Source organism: Sceloporus occidentalis, unplaced genomic scaffold, assembly GCF_023333645.1.
Source record: "Sceloporus occidentalis isolate IW3139 unplaced genomic scaffold, rSceOcc1.0.p SCAF_8, whole genome shotgun sequence".
Taxonomy (NCBI): Eukaryota; Metazoa; Chordata; class Lepidosauria; order Squamata; family Phrynosomatidae; genus Sceloporus; species Sceloporus occidentalis.
The window spans coordinates 47,196,357-47,221,152 of record NW_028316988.1 but is presented as its reverse complement, the minus strand read 5'-3'; the positions used below and the strand labels follow the sequence as shown (position 1 = coordinate 47,221,152).

General features: G+C 40.6%; 1 protein-coding gene across 3 annotated transcripts in view; it reads right to left on the bottom strand.

The window, feature by feature from the left end:
• Positions 1 to 4,924: 4,924 nt before the first annotated feature.
• The window catches only part of LOC149308838 (connector enhancer of kinase suppressor of ras 2-like), a 318,424-nt gene continuing 298,552 nt past the window's right edge, over positions 4,925 to 24,796 (bottom strand). For 2 of the 3 annotated variants that reach the window (XM_089536538.1, XM_089536540.1), the window contains 6 exons: positions 21,336 to 21,407; positions 17,214 to 17,284; positions 16,306 to 16,409; positions 10,851 to 11,358; positions 8,612 to 8,811; positions 4,925 to 5,151 (listed from right to left, as the gene is read on the bottom strand). In XM_089536538.1, coding sequence (XP_089392664.1) covers positions 4,936 to 5,151; positions 8,612 to 8,811; positions 10,851 to 11,358; positions 16,306 to 16,409; positions 17,214 to 17,284; positions 21,336 to 21,407 — 1,171 coding nt within the window. In that variant the 3' untranslated portion in view covers positions 4,925 to 4,935. The remainder of the gene's footprint in view (positions 5,152 to 8,611; positions 8,812 to 10,850; positions 11,359 to 16,305; positions 16,410 to 17,213; positions 17,285 to 21,335; positions 21,408 to 24,796) is intronic. The other variant, XM_089536539.1, reaches the window with a different exon arrangement.

The following is a 24,796-nucleotide window of genomic DNA, read 5'->3' as shown; positions in this document are numbered from 1 at the left end:
AAGGGACAGGTACAAAACAAAGGAAATTCTGTTTTTTCCAGTCTGTCTCGATGGGCCCTTTGAAGGCTTTTCTCTATAAACCGGAATGCACGGCTGTCCTAATCTTTGCACTGTTCCAACCATATATACTTCCACCTTTTGAGAGCAAGGTATTTATGCATTTCTTTTACAAAGAAAACAACAGTTACGATTTGCACCTGCATGACTGCAGCCAGTTCTGGACTTGTGGATTGCAACTTCTGTATCCTCTTTGAAGTCTATACATAACTCACTACTCTAATGTGGGCATATGCAACATTTACCACTATTCCTCGCAGGTTTAAAACTGACTCATTGATAATCCCAAAGGCCCACTGAATCAATGGAATTTACCTATATATTGACTCACCATTTAACAATTAATTGAATGGGTCTACTCTAGTTGGGACTCCCCAACAGAAATCTGTCCCAAAAGTGGGTATGTGTAGGGTCTGGGACATCACAGGCCTCAAATGGGATAGATCGAAAGTCTTAGCTGTTCCTTGATAACCTGTTATATCACTGTGAACCCAAAACGACATGGCATGGAGAGGGATGGGAGAATTCAAGAGTGACAATTGGAGGTGATATCCTCCAATGGGAGCGGGGGCAACCAATGTTGCCCCAAACCCCTGGTACTGACTACCCCATCGGTAATCCTATGCATGTGTAATTTTGGATTAGCATTCTGCAAACATTTTTAGTGAATAAACATGGGTAAAACTGCAAGAAAGACTTTCCTGGTACAGTCTGTTCAGTTGTAGCACAGACTCCCTTAAAAGATGGGCAACGCTCTTGTTAGAACCTTTTAAGCAGATGTTGGATGGCTGCCTATCGGGGTTGCTGTAGTAGATTTCCTTCATCAGGAAGGCATGGGTTTTTTGGACTAGCTGATCTTTGAATACTCTTCCTGCTCTACAGTTTGGCCACTAGGGATTTTAGTAGCATCTAAGATAAATAAGAAGATAGTAAGAACAAGAGGTGTAGTGCTGCCAAAGGTCAGCACTTTGAGTCACATCTCCTTCCTATGGATCAATTGCACACATCCTTATACCCTTTCCTCTAAAACTATATGAAAGGGAATTGCGCAGCCCAGTTGTTGGAATGCAACTTCCAGCAGCTTCTGGCAAGCATGGCCAATGGTGAGGAATGCTAGGAGTTGCTCCCAACAGCATCAGGAGGACTGCATGATTCCCATCCCTGTCATAGGAGATTTAAAAGTGCATAGCCTTTCTTGGATTGGGATCAAGTCTTTCTCTATTTCCAGTACTTTAGTGATTGTACAGTTTAACAGAGCAATGATACGTGGCACTGGGGAGGGTTTTTAAAATGTATTTTAGCAAATGAAAGCTTGCATGCATTTTAGTTTCATGTTCTGCCCTTATACAATAAAGACTATCGTGCACAGATTCCATAATACAAGATCTCTTGGGATACTAGGAGCTTAACTGCACCATTGTTCCAAGAGCATCATGTCCCAAAATCACTGTGGTGTATAAACAGTAGTATTATTAGAGTGGAAACAAAATAGTAACACTTGGGAGACATTGCTTGTATTTGCGGGATGTTTCTTTTGCCAAATGTTTCTAATTTGCTTGCCTTCTGCATAATGGCCAAATTTGCTGAAATGTTAATACTGCGACCCTGAGCACACTTTCTAAGCTACTGGGACTTTAGGCTGGTCCCAAACATACATGCTTCTTTTCTGGATGAAGGTACAGCTTGGGATGACTTGTGTGTGTAAATAACAGCTACCTGTCTCACAGAAACACACGCAAGGTGTTGAAAACACTGAGTGAGAAGATTGTAAGTGGGGGGGGGGGGACAAGATTGCAGTGCCATTTTAAATTTCTCCCACACATATTTAAAATCTGGAAAACCTGCATAGCAAGCAGAGAGGTCAGCTAATATCTCTCCTCTTGATAACTTCCTTTTCTTTTAACTGCAGGGGTGGCCATAGTGAAGCCTATGGGAACCCACTTTCGTGTCCCCTAAAGCCCCCCACTCCCTCATTTTGTAAAAGAAATGGTGCAATCTTTGGACAATTTTGCCCCCAAACTACACAAAAGCCAAACACAGGAAAATACATGGAAATACCCCATCCTCCCTATGCACCACGGAGCCTCTTAATACTCCCAAATGTCCCTTTTTCTTTGCAGTCCCTCTCAGATGTCAATGGGAAGTGATACAATATAATTTCCTGTCACCATTTTGAGAAGGACTGCAGAGAGAAGGTTTTTAATTTTTTTTGCTGCTGTGGCAAATTTCTGCAGAAGACTTGTGTACATGGGTACAGAAATGACCTACAGATTGTATGTTGTCGATCACTGATTTAGATGCACTGGAAGTATGCTAAGGTGATGAGAGGTGAGATGCATTGGTGTTGTTGCACTGGGCATTTAGTTCATCTGCTTTACCAAAAGTGTCCATAAGGCCAAAGGTGAATGTAGTCTACCAAGCACTGCTGTTGCATAACCCCATTTCGTTTTTGTCAACCATGTGAGATTCTGCACAAACTCGACTCAAATAAATGAAAGTTTTGCAACAGCTGTGGTGAGGTGCTTTCAACATCCTCCATGCAATATACATATATATTAACTTTTAAAAAAACTAACTTTAAAAACTAACATTGTCCAAACTACCTATGTTCAAAGTGCTTACATACTATAAGAGCTTTGTGGTATTGGAATATATTTTAATCTTGTAAGCCGCCTCAATTGCATTTTGTAGAGAGGCGAGATATAAATAAATTTTATTATTATTATTAGGATTGGAAAGAACTAGGTTTAGCTCTTCACTGAGTCAGTGGGATTTACCTACATGTTGATTCACCAATCAACACATTGGTTCATATTGTTCCAGTTTTGCAGGGAGAATCTTGAGTAATCCTCTGTTGTCCTACTTTTCCAACTTCTTTTTAAAATGACCCAGTTTCTCTCTCCTACTACTTTCTCCTTTTGTTCTCGGCTTACTTCAACTGGTGTAGACTGAATTCAAAGTGCAAAAGTTGTTTGCACTCAGTTAACTCAACAGAAGGAAAGGGCAGGAGGGAGAAGAGTCTTGCCCTTTGCTGTAGACTCACGCAGAAGCTAACTGCTGCAGCCTCTCCTGGCTTCTATGCTGTCCTACATTAATAACTTTTGGCATAAAGGATTTGGTTGGGATTTACATTCTCATTCTGCTTGGCCACACATATCCCAGTTTTCATCTGTGAAATGTTGTATGAGTATGTTAATCGAATGGGTCAGCCAACAGGATTCAAACTACTATCTGTCAGAGCAAACTATCTCACAATGTTATGGAGATGGGGGAAAAATAGGAGGAGGACCACGTATGTTCCTTCTTCTCCTTGAAAGAAAACAAAGATGCCTTGAGCTCTTTGGCAGGGTGTAAATCTAAGACATGTGTAGCTGAACAAGGTGAACTGGCCCCAGACATGGACAACCGTCAGTTTTGCTTTCATGTAAGAATGTTAATGCAGCTGGGGGTATTGAATTATTATTATTATTATTATTATTATTATTATTATTATTATTATTATTAACTATTAAGGTAGCCATTTAGATCTTTTGCCTCAAGGCACCAAAATGTCCTGAACCATCTCTCTTTACTGGTAGCAGACTATATCAATATCCCATGGGCTCTGTTAGTGTGTCTATGTGTGTGTACTTGCTATAGTCCTGAATATTTCCTGAACAGGGATCTTTTTATTTCTTTTAGTCCAACATTTCCTGAACCATACATCTTGAAGATTCCTTTGACTTTGTGGGTCAGTGTAAATATACATAACCATAGCTTCCAGCTCAGACTTTTGTGTCGTTTTGTTCCTGGTTGCGAGGCAGCAGAAACCAGCATCGGAACTTTGTGGGTCACAGGTCTGTGGCACTAAATTCACAGTGGATAAACGCTGAGAACTGGAAAAGCAACCATGATCTCAGAAAGGGATCTTAGTGTCCGTTGGCCCTCCCTCCCATAACGGTGCAGAAGCACTGGGAGCTGCTTTGTACAACGGCAAGGCCAAACAGACTGCTTTGCAACCTCTTTTGTGCCGTGAGCACACAGATATAGCCACACACATTCCTAGGGCCCATCCTCCTCTGAGAAGCAGGCACGATATTGTAAAAAATAGCACAGCATTTCAACGGCAAGTACAGGTTGTGCCTGGAGTGGCAAAGGGAAACAGATGTTTTCCTGGGTATACACTATACATTTTAAGGCACACCAAAAGGTTGTTTACCATTTCCATGCTACTCCAGCCCTATTCATGTTCACAGAAGACATTAGCTACAACTTACTGGAAATGCTGAAGATTTTAAAATTGAAGATTTTTCCTTCTTTCCTAAGAGCGGTTGATAAATTTCTGGTTTCTTTCTTTGTTTTTTTGGTTGTTTTTATTTTTAATGCTGCAAATTTCGGTATCTTAAAAAAGAAAAAGGAAAGTAAGAGCAAGGGGAGGGGGAGGTGATGAGGATGAGTATTTCTTGGATGAGTTTAAAAATAAACCTCAGGTTTCAGGTTCCATTTTATATACATAGATATAGTTACATACAGTTATATCTACATATATAAAATAACAAGAGAGCTTTGTGACCTGCACTCCTGATTTTAGTACAGTACTAATGAATATAGTGGGGTTTTTATTATTATTATGCCGGTGAACGCTTTCTGCACTGCTTTGTTCTAATGCAGAACCCAACAGCAAACAACCAAAATAATTCCAAAGAAAATAAGACTGTCTTATCATGCAATGCAAGTAGGCATCCTGTGGCACTAGTTTCTTATCCAACCTATTTACAATACAGCTGAGTACATTATTTACACAGGTTACAGTGTTTTGTCGCAATGGATTCCTCACAGTCCCTCCCCACCCCTCCCCACCCCTCCCCACCCAAAAAGTGTTCCCGGTGCTACATCTTGTCAGACGTGCGTTTCAATGAAGGAATGCGTGTGTGTCAGCAGAGGGGTTGGGGTTGCAAGTTCAGAGGCTCCATTTTGGGCTTTAAGGGCGGCACCGTACTCACAAATGTCCAGGAAAAATTCATAGTTCTTTATTTTCCACTCTTTGAATTTTTTGGACGTCAAGGTGGTATCATGGAGAAGGTTGTTGATCACGGCAAGATCTCCCTCTTTCGCCTGCCAAAGGTCAAAAAGATGTCATTCCATGCAGACATAAACTCTTTCCATAATGACAGACAGTGGCTGAAACCTTGCAGCAGACATATCCATGATGTTGAAGCTGCTTTTTATATCCCTACTCGATCCCTGAAACCCATTTGAAAAGCCAGTCTGCTGCCTGGAGTGACCAGCCACCTCCTGCATCTGAGTGATACTGAAAGGAGTAGGAGTGACCCCTGTGGAATCCTGTTGCAATGTTATTGCAGCATTGCTTGTGAGAGGGAAAGGATTGGATCCTGCAGCAGCAGCACAGACCTCCGTTGGTCCAGATATTTGACAGATTTTTAAACTGGGTTTCAGGGGAAGAGCTGGAGCAGATGGGCATGAAAGAGTGGCCCAAGTCAATTCTGGCTGCAAATGGGTCAGGACTCTGATAACTTCATGGCCCACTTCCAAAGCGGACCATGGACACAGGGCCCAACCCAAGTTGCCAGAGCCAGATTATCCCAGCTCCTTTTTGCTCCAGTTAAAAAAAACCACAGCTGCGGCTTCAGCGTGTCTTCAGGCCACTTTGGAGTTGTGCATTGTTTGAATGCCACACCTCCAATATAGTAATATATAGCAACAGCAGCTCACTTATATACCGCTTTATACCACACTGAGCAGTCTCTAAGAGGTTTACAACTGTAAGTTAATTGTCCCCATCAAGCTGGATACTCATTTTAGCAACCTCAGAAGGATGCGAGGCTGAGTCAACCTGGAGTCCCTGGCTGGGATTGAACTCACAACCTTGTAGTTAGTGAGTGAGTGACTGCAATGCTGGCGTTTAACCACTGTGCCAGCATTTAGTCTGTCTGTTCTGGGCTTTATTTGTAGTTGTTGAAATAGTGTCACAATCACCAATGGGAATACACAGCAGTTATGAAGCAGGACATATCTGACTAGTAGTATGCCAGCCTGTATTAATTTATTTATTAAAATATTTATATCTTACCCTATATCTCAGGATCTCAGAGTGGCATACAATAAAATAAATGTTGGTGGATGAATAAGAATAACAATAATTTTTAAAAGAATAGGATATATGCTAAATCATTTATCACTTTGCAAATAGGCGATTTAAAACCAGCTAAAACAATTTAAAATACTGCTGACCAGAGCACATGGGGCAAAATTAATAGTCGGCCTTTTTTATCAACAGATTTTTTTATCCACAGATTCAAGCATCCACAGCATAAAAATATAATAATAATAATATATTCCCAAAAGCAAACCTTGTTTTTGCTATTTTATATAAGGGACAACATTTTACTGTGCCATTGAATATAATGAGACTTGAGCATCCACGTATTTTGGTATCCATGGGTTTCCTGGAACCAAACCCCAGGGGATACCAAGCACCCACTGTAAAATCAATTAGGCCATAAAACAGTGGTTCCCAAACTTTGGTTCTCCAGAAGTTTGGGACTTCAGCTACCAGAATTTCTGAAAGCTGGCTGGGGTTTGTGGGAGCTGAAGTCCAAAACACCTGGAGGACCAAAGTTTTGGAATCACTGTCCTAAATGTTTTAATAAAAACCCACACTTTGACTTGGTCTTGGAATGACATCAGTGTTGGCACCAACCAGGCCTTGGTGGGAAGTATGTTCCAGAATTGGGGTGCCACAGCAGAAGAGGCCCTCTCCTAAGTCCTACTGTAATGTATTGTCCAAATTGTTGGGATGCAGAGCAGGGCCCCTCCAACAGACCTCAACCCTCTGGCAGGCATAGAGAGGGAAGGATGCTCCCTGTAGTATGAAGGCCCCAAGCAATTTAGGTCTTTAAATGTTATCACCAGCATTTTGAATTCAAACTGGAAGTACATTGGCAGCTAGTCCTATTCCTTTAAAACAGCTACCATATGGTTTCTGAATAGTGTTCCAGTCAGCAGTCTGGATGCTGCGTTTTGCATAGTATTTCTGGCCACAGTTGCACTTCCTTTGATTATAGTCTACCATAAAACACACACAGCTGACAGTATCCTGAATTTCTGCTTGCTTATATAATGGCAATTGTTTGCCAGTTTGGTTGGCTTTCCATTTGTTTCTAAATTCAAGTTGACGTGCTGATTAAAGTTTTGGTTGTGGCTATCTTAGGAATGGCTCCTCCTATTTGAATGTATTCCTACATTTTGGTTTATCAAAGAAAACCAGGCTCCACATTACATATGAGTTCTCAATGATGGACACTCAGTCTGTGGAACATCTTGTCACAGGAACACAGACATTTGCTTTAAACCAGGTGAAAATACAGCTTTGATAAGTTACTTGTTTGAACCATAACTCCCTAGCAGATAGCTAGCATAATCAGTGGAGATGATGGCTGAAAAATTCAGGGAGCTGTAGCACCAAAAGGTAAATTTTCTCAAATTTCAGTCAAACTATCTGCACATCGGTCATGTATGCATTGCAGCAGCTCCCCAAAGGTTTAGATAAAAAATGATCTTTACCATCATCTGCTTATCACTTTAAATTAAGATGCCAAAAACTGAGCCTACAGCCTTGGCCATGTAGAGCTGGTTTTTTTATCCACTAAGCAATAGCCTCACAGTATGCAATTCTTATATATTTTAGGAGTTTATCACACTGGGGCTAATTTCGGCATTAAAGAGAGATTAAAGCGCATTTAAAGCATCATGCAAATAAAGCAAAAATGGCGAGTAATTGTGAGAATGGTTATCATACGCAATTACACAAATAAAGTAACATCAGAAATGCATTGTTGCGGAAATCCTGAAAGTAAAAAGATGTGCATTAATGCTTCTTTGTGACCACTTTAATGTGCGACATGTGAAATCATTTTGTGTAATTACACGATTTCCCCAGCACATACATGGGATAAACTCCCGATCTCCTTCGTGTGATAAACTTTTTAGACACATTACCGTGAAGTCCTTGGGAACAGGGTGGGATTCAAATGTGAATGACAAATCAACAACATGCATTTCATCAAAACCCTCAGAAATGTTTGTTTCTGTTTTCTAAAACACATTATAGGGCTGACCCAAGTCAATATTCTCACTTGAAGTGAAGGACAAGATGATCCTCTAATCTCTGTTCCATGTAGAGATGCTAACTAGAGGGTCAATTAAATCTTACTTTGGCACTGGATATTGATTCACACAAACCTGCATATCTGAGGGCATCAGTTTAAAATGTAGCTGAGCCCAGACAGCCTATATACCGCTCTCCAATAGAGGATCAGGAAAAGGGGTAGAGAAAAGGGATGGCCAAAGCAGGAAAAATCTGGGATGTGTGTGCTGCTGAAGCTCTCTCCTAGCCTTTTCTACTTGAGTTGTCTGGCTCTGCCTAATGGTAGAGGTAGGTCTGGGCATAAAACAATGATCCTTCATGTTGATGCAGCAGCAATTTCTTCTCATAATCTTGTCAATGGGAAATACCTTTACCTTATCTATATCTATATCTAGAGAGAGTGCTTACTTTTAAAGTACTCCTGAGAACTCGAATCCGATGCAACTTTTCATTGATGACGGGATCATTGCATCTCTTTATGAAGGACCTCCGAAATTCCTGCTTGGTAGAAGGACGTTGCTCTCCAAATGCCGACAAACTAGCTTGTTCCAGAGACTTGTACAACTCATGCAGACCATCTGAAGTCTTTGTTTCTTCTTCTGTGTTTTCTGGAAGAAAATCACTCTTCCTTTAGGCATTGTGAATTTACAGTGAAGCAGACCAGTGGAAGAGCTTAAAGCATGCCTTACTTTGCAACAGCAGGAGGACTATTATTTTGTGCTGAAGCAGTTGTTCTGATATGTTTCTCTGTTACCTGTCTAAAAAAGGAGGAGAGAAGCACTCTTAAGTTAGCATTTGCACAAGCCAACTGAATCCTGACGTCAGGAGTCAGCTGCTTTTTGCCAATGCTGGCTATACTAGAGATAATGTGGACTCTTCCCAACCAGCCAAAGGTGACTTTGGCTCCAAAGGTGGATGGAGTAACATCTATAAACTGGATTTGGCTTCTGGTCTAGGGATTTACCTTCTCTGCCTTACACTGTTGTAATCATCCTATATTGCTCAAAAAGAAAGCCTTTGCAACATTTTATGATGGCTAGTGTCAAAATTTAGGTTAGAAACAAAATTAAATGCATATAACTGCCTCTTCTAAATCCCATTTAAAACACCGAGAATGGAACATATAAAATTGACATATAATTCACATTTAAGGTCAAAATTAACTCAGTTGGGTTTCAAATGTACACTCTTAAGGCTTAGAGACTTATCAAGATGCTTCAATGAGCTTTTAGCCTTTGTGGGTGTCATAAGAAGTAACATACACTCTTTTTAGTTGCCTCATACTGACCATTGAGTTTATCTAGTTCAGCATGTCCATTCTGACCAGCAGAGACTCGCCAAGGTCTTGTATAAGAGTATTTTCTAGACCTGCTAGTTGAGATGCTTTAATGCACTGGTAGGAATCTAGGTATGTGTCGGAGGAACACTGCACCCACTCAAGCACTGGGAATCATATTACCATTGGGTTCCCTGCTGCTGCTACAGAATGTCTTCCGGCATCATAGAGCCCTGTTGACTGGCAGGGCAGAATGTCTCTCTCCCTTCCGGGAGGAAAAATAGACAGAAAAGGCCTTTGTTTTCCTGCGCCCTCACATTTTTGTATCTTGCTTTTTATTATCACCAACCAGTGCATTGAAGTCTTTTACTCCAAGTCTCAAATCAAGTATCAAGTCTCTACCTTCTAGTCTCAAGTCCTTGTAAGATACTTTCCAGTCAAGTCTCAAGTTGAATCTCAAGTCTGGGAACTAACTACTATATATACTCGACTAGAAGTCGACCTCATGTATAAGCCAAGGGCAGGTTTTGGGGCCAAAATTATGGATTTTGATATGACTCATGGATAAGTCGAGGGTAAAATTTAGGGGCATGTATCCAAGGATGTAAAGGATGATGCAAAGGAAAATGATGCCAAGGATTATAAAGTTAAATGCATGGGGCACATTTCCCAGAGGAGAATAGCAAACATGTTAGCAATGGGCTTAAAGTGGGCTCTATAGGAAGTGGGGGCTTTCTGTATGGCAAACATAAAAGTACTACTTCTGACACATGACTGGTACACAAAAAGCTGTGAGATGGAAGTGGTCTTCAAAGGAGGAAAGCCATTTTCTGTTCTATAACATTTCTGAATGAAGTTAGACCAGCAACTCGGTTGCTAAAAATAGAAAAGCCACAAGCTAAGTTGAGTCAGTGCATCATTTATTGCTGAGGTGTGTCCAAGTGAAGTCATTGAGTTCGACTTGAGTCAATTGACTTGAATCTACATCAGTGGTAATGGCAACCTTTGAGAGCAGTGTGGGTGGGGGATACAAAACAATAGCTGGGGCAGGACTGTGCATAGAATGCAAGCCACATATTGGCATCCCCAGCATAAAGGTACCCCTTTAACTGCCATGACTCCATTGCATGGCATCTTGGGGTTTGTAGCTTTATGTACTATTTACAATTCTGTGCCAGACTCTGGTACCTCATCAACCTACAGATCCCAAGATTTCATAAGATGGGGTCATGGTAATGAAAGGGGTATCTAAATGCTATATTTGTGTGCGGTGAAAATGACCACAAAGTGGGACCTTCTGCATGCAGAGTTCAACCGCTGAGCTGCAGCTTCTCCCTCACTCAGCTTATTTCAGTCTCTTTCATTTCTTACCTTCTTCACATAAACTACTTTGCTTTTTAATAGGCAGTTTTTCTTCCGATCTCTCTTCTGTTATCCCACTGGGTTTTACACGGCCTTTGACTCGGACATCTCTGTTCCGCGGAAGGCTTTGACTGCGTTGCTTCTGGGGACGGGCATGAGAGCTGGGACCTCTGTGGCACCCTATCAATGGGAAGGGGCCATCCTGTTCATGGTTGTGTCGTCTTTGGACTGGTAGCGTTGCTTGTCGTCGCCTCTCTGGTGATAAGCCAAGTCGCCCACTCACATACTCAGGGTCAGGAGGGACTGTCTGGAGAAAATGGAGGCCTGAACTAGTCAGTGGAGTCTCTATGAGGTCCTGCCATGAACGTCGTTCTCTGTAGGGAGGTCTGCAGCCCGCTGAATGTGTGGTCCCTGTTGGATCCTGTCGGGAATCCTCCGCAGAAGAATGAGAATACGTTGATTCGCTGGAGAAATGTCGGCTGTGTTTAGGCTCAGGGAATGGACTTGAAGAGTTCATCTAGAAATAATTTAAACATCTAGTTAGATGATGGAGGCCATTAGACGACACAAGAAAAAGACAGCAAGGATGGTGGAGTGTAAACTCTCTTGCAGTAAATATTCTGTTAGGAGTATTCTCTCAAGAGCTACTTCCATACTTGTAACAGAACATCTAAAGATGTCTATCTACATGAGTTAATGCAACAAAAATGGTGGACAGCACAAGAAATGCCCTGTCCTTGGTTGGTATATTCTTCTGTGTGTTCTGCCCACCTGGGATACTCTGAAGGCACAGGAGATGGATCTGCCAGAGGGCTGGGCATTTCATGTGTTGTTCACCATTTTTGTTTTTTTGACACATTGCTACTGGCTTGGTAGATTATGCCATGGCAGCCATTGGCACGATGGCAGTCACTCAAGAAGTAGCAATGGCTTAAGTAATAGAGTCCCTATTGTGAAATGGAACAGCAGTGCTAACCAACAGATCCGCTTTGGAATTTGCCAGTTACAATACTATCCAAAAGAGTCATTGGAATTAATATATATATATATATATATATATATCTCAAGAATTGAGAATGGTTAAAAATATATCCAACTCTTCTACCTAAGAGTGACTCCTGCCGAAGGGGCAGGATATTGCTGATAAAGATTTGTCTTAAGATTTGTTTGGCATATCTGGGTTCCCCCTTCCTTACAAAAGAGAATCCATAGCTAGATTGCCAATTTCTTCTTATTTTCAGTGAACAATTGATCCAATGAAAGGAAGAGGGGGAAGGAAAATACAGTTGTTAGACAGGAACTACTGAATACACTCAGTTTCGAAAAGTTAAATTCTGTCTGTTTGGCATTATAATATTTTTGCAAAAAGGAAGAGACAAAGAGAGACAGAAGGCAAAAACGGAATAATAATGAACAAATGGAAAGGGAGAGGCTTAACCTGTATCCCAGTTGATGGAACAGCATCACATGGGTGAAAATCAGTCTGAGCTTCACCCATGTGATGCTGTTGCCTCAGTCACTCTCTCTTTGGTTCTGGATCACATCATTCAGGTTGAAGAAAAATCTGAAAGAAAAATAGAAAGAGTCCTATCTGCACTCAGAAACACAGGTGAAATCAAATAAATACTGGATTTGTTAGATCAGCAACCCACTTGTTAGCCAGGGAATAAAAATATCGTTTATACGGTTTTAAATTCTTTGGAAGAAAGTTTATATCTGTATTTATCCAGCCAAATAGTTCCATGGTTATGTGGAAATTTAGTGTGGCATAAAACCAGTCTTTAACGGAAATTGTTCAATTTAGAAAAGCTTTTGAACTGGAACATTCAAATAGCTGTATTTTGATCCGAAATAAGGTGTGATGGGGATAGCATATAGAAAATGTGGAGAAAGGTGAAACAATGGTGTGGTTAGAAGTGGAAAACAGTATGGAAACAGAATGCTAGGGATCACCGTAACACCTCTGGCCCTGATTTCTCTAACTCTATTGGATCAATAGGATTGCTATGATATCAGTGGACATCAAATAAATAAAAATAAAATCTCACTGTTCTCATTCCAGTCAAGAAAACATGAAAGTGCATGTTAAGAGCTTCTACCTGTTTGTTGTTCTTAAGAAATGTACTTATAGGTTCTCTGTATAATCGCAGAAAACCTATAAAGGACAGAATTTGTCCATATGTTTATCTGGGGTGGATGGGAAGAATAGATTCACACCAAGTTCAATCATCCTTCTAAACATAATAAGGGTGGGAACAGGATTCTTGTGTTAACCAGTAACAATATACATGTTTTCTAAATCCTCCAGAATAATATGGATAATAATGCAGCCTTTTGCACATCTACTCTGCAGAAAGTCCCTTTGTGTTTAATGAGGCTTACTTACTGTGAGGCATGTAAGGGATTGCATCCTAAGTTACTTTATAGACGTACAACACAGTGGCGGGTTACATACCGCCAAGAAGCGGCGCTCTCCCACCGCCGCCGCTTGCAGCATCCGGGAGCTGCAGCTGCCACACCGCGCATCTTCCGGACGCTCCGAGGAAGGAGCGCGGAAATCGTGCTCCTTCCGGGGCTGGAGAAAAGGCGCACTATGCGCCGTGGCGCGGCCTCAATACGTCACAACCGCGCCACCTCATGTAATCATGGTGGTGGCCGTGTGGAAGGGCTGCCGCCATTTTGTGTGTGCAGAGCGCGTACTAGGGTTAGGGGGTGCGGAAGCACCGCCCCTTCCTAACCCTAGTACGCACTCGTCGCGTACTTTCTGGTGGTCTGTAACCCTCCTGTGTATTGTTTCATTTCTCATAACTATTTTGAGAACTGAAATCACTGCTTTGGAATAGTATAGGTTTGCAAAGACCGTTGGCATTAATATTCAGTTTTGCAATTCCATGCATAATAATGAGAACAAGCAGAGAAGAGCCGTAGGGGACCAGACCAATGATCCATGTGCTCCTGAAGCCTGTCTCCAAGAGTAGACAACCATAAGCCTCCAAGAAGCACTTACACAGGATAGAAATGCAAAAGCCATGCTGTACTGTTTTCTCACCCAATAATCTGGTAACTATTGGCATACGGATCTCAAGGCCAGTTAACAACAACAATCCTATATAGACCTCTACTCTTCCTCCATAATTTCTGCTATTCCTCTTTGAAAAACATCTAAAGTAGATGGGAAGTAGGGAAGCAGGGTTCCTCATAGAATCATAGAATCATAGATTTGGAAGAGACCGCACAGGCCATCCAGTCCAACCCCCTGCCATGCAAGAAATCCAAATCAAAGCATCCCCAGCAGATGGCCATCTAGCCTCTGTTTAAAGACCTCCAAGGAAGGAAACTCCACTACACTCCGAGGGAGTTTGTTCCACTGTCGAACAGCCCTTACTGTCAGGAAGTTCTTCCTAATGTTGAGGTGGAATCTCTTTTCCTGTAGCTTGAATCCATTGTTCCAGGTCCTATTCTCTGGAGCAGCAGAAAACAAGTTTGCTCCCTCCTCAATATGACATCCCTTCAAGTATTTAAACAGGGCTATCATATCACCTCTTAACCTTCTCTTCTCCAGGCTAAACATCCCCAGCTCCCTGAGTCGTTCCTTGTAGGACATAGTTTCCAGACCTTTCACCATTTTAGTCACCCTCCTCTGGAAACCATCCTCACCAAATCCTAATAATAATAATAATAATAATAATAATAATAATAATAATATATTTTATCTGTCACATAACAAGTAGCTATTCCACCAGGCTCAGGATAGTTGAAGTGAGAAGGAAGCAAGTGCTATTTCATTTACTCAGCTGAGCAGTCAGCAGTGTTGAGTTCCTCCTCTTCAACACTGGATTTCTTTTCTGTCCACTGTTTTCCATTTCAGCTTCTGTCTGTTATGTATGTACATGGTGTAGTGCTTTGAATGTGGGACTAGAGAGTTTATCACGCTGGGGCTAATTTTGGCATTAAACAGCAATTAAAGTGCATTTAAAGCTTTCCGCAAAAACAGCTGGAAACGAATGATTATCACAGGCAGTTGCGCAAATAAAGTGATATTGGAAATGCATTGTCGCTGAAATCCTGAAAGTAAAAAGATGTTTGTTAATGCTTCTTTGTGGCCACTTTAATGGTGGGTTTTGTGCGATGTCATGTGAAGTCATTTCATGTAATTACACAATTTTTCTGGGATATTCACAGATTAAATTTCCTATCTTCTTCATATGATAAATTCCTAGGACTCCATGGGACCAGGGTCTGAATCCTCGCTCTGCCATGGAAACCCATTGGGTGATCTTGGGAATACTCTAGCAGCCTTAGTGGAAGCAATGACAAACATCCTCTGAACAAATCTTGCCAAGAAAGCCCCATTATAGTTTCCCCTCAAGGTTGCCGTAAGCCAGAAAATGACTTGAAAGCATAGAACAACAACAAGGACCATTGTGTGTTTGCTTCTCCCTTCTCCCTTTGCCTTTTATGTAGTGCTTCTTTGATTCGATGCTTGAGGCCAGGGACTGTTTATGTGAGTTCTGGCAATTTTTTAAAGTTTAAAATATCTTCTAAATCCCTACCACCACCATCTAAAACCATGGCTATTACCGCAGTTATGTAGCAGTGAATGTTTGTGTATATGTGCCTTCAGGTTGCTTGTTGACTTATGGCAACCCCATGAATTTCTTAGGATTTTCTTAAGCAAGGAATACTCAGAGGTAGTTTTTTCAGTTCCTAACTCTGAAATATGGCCTACAGCATCTGGTATTTATTGGTGGTCTTCCATCCAAGTACTAACCAGGGCTGACCCTGCATAGCTTATAAGATCAGATGGGATCTGCTGCCTTGAGCATAGAGAGGACATGTGAATATGGCTGCATAAATGCGTATGTCCTTTCCCTTTCCTTTGATCTAATCAATTTGACTAATTAAGCTACGTTCTAGTAATATTGGAGGGGAATTAAAAGTACTCTTCTTTCCACTTTCTCCATGTCATCCATAGCTAAAACAAAATTATGAGGTGAGGAGATGCTAATGACTATATGGTGGCTCATGCTCTTATCATAAGTATTCAACTTGTTTGGACCCATTGATATAATTAACATCTACACTTTGCACTATTTCTCAAGTTAAAATGTAATGACTCTTAACTCATCATTCTTGTGCAATAGATACTGCCTTGTGAATAAGCATCAATGGAGATAGTACAATTTACTTCCCAGTAAAACATGCAAGGGACTGAGTTATAAGTTAGCAAGCAAGCAACATCTGGTGAGGGTTTCCTTATTACCAGAATCTGGAAAAATTGGTCATGCTGGTCAATTCTTATTTCCAAGTTGGAATAGTTGTTGACCCCTACTCATGGTTCATCAAATAACGTTCATCAAATCACCTCTTCCATAGTTTGCTTACTGTGTAATAAAACCCTCCAAAAGAAGGGAAAAGCAAGTTAAAAATGAAAATGGCTTGTTCTATGCCTTACATAACTTACCGAGGGCGTTCTGTGGTAGGTGTCCCCAAGAGTTACAGGTCCCTCTTGTTTCAGCGTTAAGGAGCCATCAATCTCTTCTTGGTCACTTTCACTCCAGTAATCTGCTAAAAGGCGTTTGCATTGTGCTTCATTAGGCAACGTTTTCAAAATATCACAGCATGCTGACCTCTTTGTTGCAGTGAAACACTCCCAGGGCCAGCAAAGGGCTCCAAACAAGGTAAGATGTTGACATGACCAGCTCTATATGTGTAAAATGGCTAAAATCCTGCTGCTTAGTCTCAACTAGAGTAGACCCACTGAGTAAATTGTTGAATGGCAAGTCAACACAAGATCAGTCCCATTTAGGTAGGACTAACAACAGAATTCAGGCTGATATTTTGCTGACTCTTCAGATGCTGTGGATTCCACACATATCAAGGGTGGGCCACACATAGCCCACAGACTTAAGGCAGTTCATTCTCCCCGCACCCTCATTTTCCATTTGCCAACTCCACATGCCATTGTAGCACTTCCATTCTTTTAATAAGGGAGACAGTAATCAAAGCATACCTTTTGTCGAATGCATTTTCCAGAATGACAAAAAACATTCACTGGCTCCCTTGAGAAGAGAATGGAAGTGCTATGACGGCATGCAGAGAGGTACCAAGAAAGCCATTGCTCTCCTGCTCAGCTTTGCCTTCTTTTCTCACGTGATAAGGCTCCAAGACTGTTAGCCGCTGTTAGCGATGGCAATTTCTATTAGTTAGTTGCTGCTGTAGTTACAATTAGTTACTCTCATAGTTATAATATCAGTAGTTAGTTACTGCTGTATTTAGATTTTAGATTGTATCCAGGGCCTATGCTTTTCTGCCTGCTAGAAGAGGTTTCTGGGCATTCAGATCAGTGTCAAAGAATAACCACAGCCTTACCTTCATCTGGACGGATATCCTTATCGTCGGGTGTGTAACCAATTGCTGCAAGACCTAGGCGGTTCATCCATCTGGTGAAAATATAAAGAGTCAAGGCATTCAAATTAACACTTTTTTCTACAGTTGGTACTTTCAGTGCAATTCTGTTTTCAGTTATCTCACAGGAATAAAGGAAAGTTGATTATTCTTATTCTTAGGCTGGTATTACGCTCAGTAATTACAATGTTGTATCTCACAAATACAGCTACTCCAGCCTACTTTATAATGGCTATATGGCTGAAGTCGATACTATCTGGAAGATTGTATATCCTTGTATGAGGTTCCCTGGTCCCTGAGATCCTCAAGAAAGGCCCTACTGTCAGTCCTATCACCAACACAGACTTGGTTGATAGGGACATGAGATAGGGCCTTCTCAGTGGCTTCCCCTAGACTCTGGAAGGAGCGTCCCCCTCTTTGTGGTCCTTCCTTTGGCAAGCAAAAAACCTTTGTATTCTAACAGGCTTTGTTTTTAAAAGAATGAGCAAAGACTGCTATATAGTTTTCAGTTTTAAATTGTTCTGTGGGTTTTTCGGGCTCTGTGGCCATGTTCTAGAAGAGTTTATTCCTGATGTTTCACCAGCATCTGAGGGAATAAACGTCAAGAATAAACTCTTCTAGAACATGGCCACATAGCCCTGAAAAACCCACAGAAAACTATGGATGCCACCCATGAGTGCCTTCGACTTCACATGTTTTAAATTGCTTTTATCTTTTTAAAGTATCTTCCACCTGATTTAATATTGTGAATATGTTTAATTCCACTTTAATGTCCACTTTTTGTATGTTTTTATATGTATTTTTTTTTTAAATTGGAAGCTTCTTTGATTCCCCATTTTGTGAGAAAGGCAGGATCCTAATAATAATACAGTGGGCCCTTAGTAATCACTGGGGTTTGTGAAGTCGAAGGCTTTCATGGTCGGCATCTATAGATTTTTGTGGGTTTTTCGGGCTCTGTGGCCATGTTCTAAAAGAGTTTCTTCCTGACGTTTCACCAGCATCTGTGGCTGGCATCTTCAGAGAATGCTTGCCTGGAAAAAGTTGGGTGTATATATACTGGGGTTTGGTTTCTCCATGGATGCTGAAGTGGTATAAATACAGTGGTGTAGTAAAATGGTGTCCCTTATATATATATAAGAGAGAGAGAGAAAAAGAGAGAGAGAGATCCAGGTTGCAGTCCCTCAACAATCCATGTAATTCATTAAGCGATCTTCCATCAGCCATTTTTTCCTCAGATGAATTGCATCACAAGGCTATTGTGAGGATTAAGTGGAGAAGGAGGAGAGCTGCTTAAGCGGAAGATAGTTGGGACAGAAATGTAATTGATACATAAAAACAATACAGTGGACCCTTGTTATACGCTGGGGTTTGGTTCTAAGATTCCTCGTGGATAACAAAATCCACGGATGCTCAAGTCCCATTAAATATAATGACATAGCAAAATGGTGTCCTTTATTAAAAATGGAAAAGCAAGGTTTGATATTTGAAATTTATACTTTTTTTGAACATTTTCAAACCATGGATGCTTGAATCCATGTATAAAAAATCTGTGTATAAGAAGGGCCGACTGTAAATGCAGATTGTCATCAGGCAGCTCATTTATTGTTAGATATCTGATGAGTCCTTCACTTTGTCCCCCCCCCCCCCTTTAATTTTTACATAAGTAATACTATTTAAAAAATACTATGCCCTAAAAAATACTATGCCTGATTATTTTGTGGAATACTGCCAAGGGAGCGTGTATGTATTTCAAGGAATAAAACATCTAGCATTAAAGAAATGTGGTCTTTCCACGTCTGTCTTTGCAGCTTGCATTTCCACTACTGCGTCTGCCACTGTGTCTGCATTTGTAATAAATACAATCACTCATGAGATGTGCTCTCAGTATTTTTTTTCCTGATTTGATAATTTGACATGATTTAGCTGATCTCATTTCACGGGGTGCCTGCTTAGGTTTGTCAAGCCAACAATGGAGGAGTAAGCTCTAGATGGCTTAACAGTTGGGAAGTGAACCATAACAAAATTCATGCTTTTTTGCACATGTCTTCTATGCACTTAATGGGGATGAGGGAAGCATACACTCCCTGCATCCTATCAACCCAATGCCTAACTGTGTCTTCATCATCTCAAGACATTTCTCCACTTTATTTTGGTATCGCTGTTAAGCCTTTCAGCTTTGTATGCAAAAATCCAGATTAAAAAAATAATCAATTAATTTTCCTGTATTAATTTCCTATGCAGTTTTATTGTAGGCCTTGCTCAGTTCAGCCCATCTTCCTAAATCTTAGGCCGGCATGTTAAAAAAACTTAAGAAGCGTATGAGAAATGCTCCATGCCAAGCAAAATAAATAAATAATGGACCTGTTTTCAATTAGCTGACAATGCAAAGCATGCCCACTTATCTGATTAAAAATCAATATTGTTCCTTTCTAGTCTTTTCAGCAGTTCACATTCATTTCAAAATTACAGGCTCCACTTTGCTTTTATCTGTTTTACAGGGCGCCCAAGTGGTGTGATCTAGCCAAGTATCCTCTGATGTCTTCAGCAAATACTGTCTGCGGGAGGTGATTTAAAATATTAATAACATGCTGTTTTTCTCTAATTGGAATTAATCTGGACAACCTTTGCATATTATCGCAAACTGAATTCTCATCGCACTTTTGATTTAAGAAAAAAAGCAAAACTGGAGCGAGCCGATGAATAAATATCACACTCTTTGTTGATTTTATCAGATGTAACAATACATAAGAAAGTGATATTCCGGGAAGGCTCTCTTGTTTGCAAGCAAAATTTGCAGCCTGGCATTATTTATCACTTTACAAAGGACAGAGTGGCCAAAAAATCCCAGAGATAAATGTATTAATTGCATGATTAATTCATTGCAGAGAACACAAGTGTGCTTGGGCAGATTTGACAAGGCAGCAGGAAGGCATTAATTTTGTAAGGCAAAGCCTGTTTGCTAAAAGCAAACAGGAGGAATAACCCAATGGAACAACTAGGCAGACTGCATGGGAGTGACCACCCACTGCTGTGTAACCTTTGGTGGAAAACAGATATAGGTCCAAGGTTGGATTATGAATGCTTGAGCCCTGAAACAGTTCCAAAAACAGTTCTCCTTTGGAAAACATGTGTGAACTGCCCTGCTGGAGGGCTGTTTTTGTGCTGTGCTGGATTGGATTTGGTGGTGTTGCTGAGCCAACATGAGCCACCCTCCAACCTCCCCACCCTGAGGTGGAGTGTTCAGCTGTGCATCTCTGATAATAATAATAATAATAATAATAATAATAATAATAATAATATATTTATACCCCGCTCTTCAGCCAAAAGGCTATCAAAGCGGCTTACAAATTGTTAATTAGACATATCAAGGATTGTGTACAGTTTTTTAATACATTTTAATATATTTACTGTATAATATTTTTCACTTTTTAAATTATTTTTTTAAAGATTTTATTACACTCAGCCCTCTATAGCCATATTTTTTAAAAAAATCTTTTGTATAAAGAATATTACATGCGAATATTGCACATTACTTTAGTAGCTGGAGGGAAAAGAGGACAGGATTCCTTTCCGTACCTTGATGAGTTGTGTAGAAGAGAAAACTTTAGCAGGTATACCTTGCATGACAAGCCACTTTTGCTGAAATGCTTTCATCTACACAACTATTAAATATGCAATAGCACTATCCTCATTTTTCATTTTAACACCCTAATTCTGCCATGCCATGTCAGAGAGATGGAAAAAAAGGAGCTTTAATGAAAAGGATCCAAAATAACCAAAGTTAAGCCCCCGTTTTTTCAAAGCCTTTTGCATATGAGGAGGAAGCCTTTTGTTATATGCTTGTACCAACTCCAGGGAAATGAGGCTTAGCAGCCATTGCTCTCTTATTTTGTGGCTGGTGTCCTTAGCATCATATTGTCCTGATTTCAAAGCCTCAGACAAACTACACAGTCACATCCCATCCTTCCACAGGAACTACAACATAGTTCCAGGGAAGATGAAACGGCAATTTCCTTTCATCCTTTTTCTCTGTACATAACACAATACAATTACTCTTCTTCTGTACAAAATACCCATGCACCTTACCTATTCATTTCTTCCAGGCAGTCTGTTGCAAAGAAGAAACTCTTAATTTTGGGATGACAAGCTTTGAAAGCACTGCAAGGGAAGCAGAAAGAAGCGAAGGGAGACATTATAAGTAAAGAAAACATCAAATACTTTAGATTTTGACAGGAAGTTACCCAGTTAAGCTAACATGCCAAGAACCCTGTGGCAAGTTCCTCCTGAATTTAATTTGGAATTCTTTTCCAAATCATGATTGGAATTTTTTATCTTCAGGAATCTGGAATTCGTAGCTTCAAGGCAGGATGGACAGCTCTAGGGATGAAGGGATTGCATTGCTTTCCACAACAAAGGCCACAACCAAAGTTGCATTGTTGGATTTGCTGCCATGGCAGCGGCAGCAAATTTCCCCTCCTAAAGGAGAAAACACATCTGATTTTTTTGAGCTAAAATCCCTTCCACAAGGTTTCCAGAAGCATAAGGTAACTTGAAAACAAGCTATAGGCAACCTGCATACCCTGTTTTGAAGACATATTGTATGGTGGCAAATTCAGAAATGGTAGGGGAGAAAAGTACATGTGGCCTGTGGGCTATAGGTTACCCACCTTAACCCAAGGGCTACAAAAGGTATACAGTATTACTGTTAATATTATTATTTGTTGATGTTGCAGCAGGCAGGTTTGCTTTCAGTACACAATCCCAGAAGACGGAAGCTCATACACTAAAAGGTCTGCCTTTTTCAACCAAGATAAAATGCCTGATCTCAAAATGACAAAATACACAGCTAGAGCCAGCATGGCATTGGGGGTTTGATTCTAGTGGCTATGACTCTGGAGACCAGAGGTCGATTCTTGGTCCAACCATGAGATCCACTGGGTGACTTTGGGCAAATCACATACTCTCAGCCTCTGGGGATGGCAATGGCAAAGCCCCTCTGAACGAATCTTGTCAAGGAAACCCCTTGATAGGGTCATGGCCTTAGGGTTGCCATATGTCGGAAACTACTTGAAGGCACATAGCAACAATATTTTTTTGCTTTATCTGTATATTGTGCAATTACTGGAGGAAACTTTTGGTGCCCAGAGGAAAGAGGCCTCCAATACCAGACCTTCCTCTTTATCTGCAGAACCCTCTCTTTCTCTTTCAGCAGGTGAAGCCCAGAGAGGTCCACCACATTCAATAGATCCTCAGCCTCCTTCTCTGGAAAATCAAAATTGTTTTTTTTTAAATCTAAAAATTAAATTAAGGACTCTTACTGACCCATGAAACCAATATTTAGTATACTTTTTTCTTCTTTTGTGGAATTATTGTGTTGGATAAAAGCTCACTCTGTGGTATGTTTTGTGTGTGCCTGGCTGGAGGTCCAGGATGTGCAACTGCCTCACAGTTGGGTTGTTTTTGTGTTTTCTATATCAGTCTCTTATTCAACTCCTTAGGAGGGCGTTCAAAGAGCCATTTTCTCCATTTTCATTAGAAACTTGGACCAGGTCACAGACGAACAAATACGCAATACCCCTCAATGTGTGACCTTTTAGGAAACGAACTGGAAACCCTTTCAAAGCCAGCCCTTGCTGCTCACTTTCTTTGGTACAATAGCTCTCTGACGGCATTTGCCGATAGGAACAAAAAGACCAAAAAACAACGTCTGAATCTTTGGTTCTTGTTGGTGAGTAAGTTGAAGAATTGTTAACCACAGAAATGGCTCAGTAGGAGAGCATAAGCAAGAACTGTATGGATGAGTATCCCAGGAGGCAATAAAAATGATTCAAATAAATCACTTCTACCCCTCTATCTTCATTTCTGTGTGATTTTGTATCTGAATATCAGACACTTTGCCAATAGTCTTTGTGCATATACAAGTAATGGGGATTTTTGAAGCAGTCTGCATACCATATTGGTGCAATTCATAGGAGCGAACAGCACCTAGCTGATGTTTCACTCTGTCCTTCAATGCTAGTAAAGGAAAGGCAGAACCAAGGAATCCCAATCTTGCTATTATGTCTTTTAGTCATTACAGAAACCTTTGTCTCTCATATTTTTCTTCTGCACCAGATCTCTGTATGTTCCATGAATTTTTGCTCTCACACAGTGGACCTACCTGAGTGCTTCTGATGACACAAATGCTACATATCATGAGCACAGAAGTCGATGTGGCTCTTTTTCTTTTTTTAAATTGACTAATAAAGACTTCCTAAGGACAGTTACTGGGTTTTCTTCTTTCCTTAGCAAAGATGGGCTGAAAGTACACTATCTAGACATTGAAGAACTTCATTGTTGTATGCCTTCAAGTCATTTTTGAGTTATGGCAACTCTAAGGTGATCCAAGAGTTGCCATAACTAAATACTTCTAGTCAGACATGTCTTCTGATGATATTTCTAAAGCATGACATTTTAGTCATCTTGGTTTTCAGGGAGTATTCAGGCCTGATTTGTACTAGGACTCATTTATTTGTCTTTTGAGGAGTCCACAGTATCCACAGAACTCCTCTACAGCATGTTTCAAATGAATTGATTTTCATTCTATCAACTTTCTTCACTGTATGTTTTTAATTGCAAATTTTGGACCATTTTTGGGGGGTGTTAACTAAAGATTAACGTGAGAATGGAATGGAACAGAATTATGCATGAACATACGTCAAAATGACAACTACTGGAAATAGACTGAGCCCTGGTGGCGCACAGGAGCCCTGGTGGCGCAGTGGTTAAATGCCTGTACTGCAGCCACACTCAAAACCACAAGGTTGCGAGTTCAAGACCAGCAAAAGGGCCCAAGCTCGACTCAGGCTTGCATCCTTCCGAGGAGGGAGCTAAAATGAGTACCCAGACTGTTGGGGGCAAATTAGCTTACTTGCTAATTAGCTTACTTGCTGTTCACCGCTATGATCTTTGGAATAGCGGTATATAAATAAAACAAATTATTATTATTATTATTATTATTATCCATCCCCAAAGGCAACAGAAGAAAGGGCAAATCTTGAAAGGAATAGGACTCCTCAAAAGTGTCCACAAGATGGCAGACGTTAGTTATTGACTGTAGTTCTGCAGCTGCCAAGGAAGGGTTAGTGAATGAAGGAGCCATCACTTGGAAGATGGTTGGACCCTTGTTCTAACCTCTCCCCTTGTTCCATATGCTTTTTCTTGGATTTGTCTCCCAGCTCCCAGGACTGAACCACAAATAAAGAATCCCTGCCAAGAACACAGATTTAATTAATCTTATTCATGAATGTAAAATGATATTGCAATGTTAATGTGCTCTCATTTGATGGTTCTAGGTTAGAAATAGAATCCAGATCTCCAAATCCCATCGGCCTTCAACACTGGCTTTGCTACTGGAAGTTGTATTCCAGCTCTCATCCCTGTTCTAGGATTTCTTTGAGCAAATTATCCTCAGTTTGAAAAGTTTCAAAACAACAACAACAACAACAACAACAACAACTAGGTACTTATAGTTACAAAATTTCAAAAGCAACATTTTGCTATTCTGA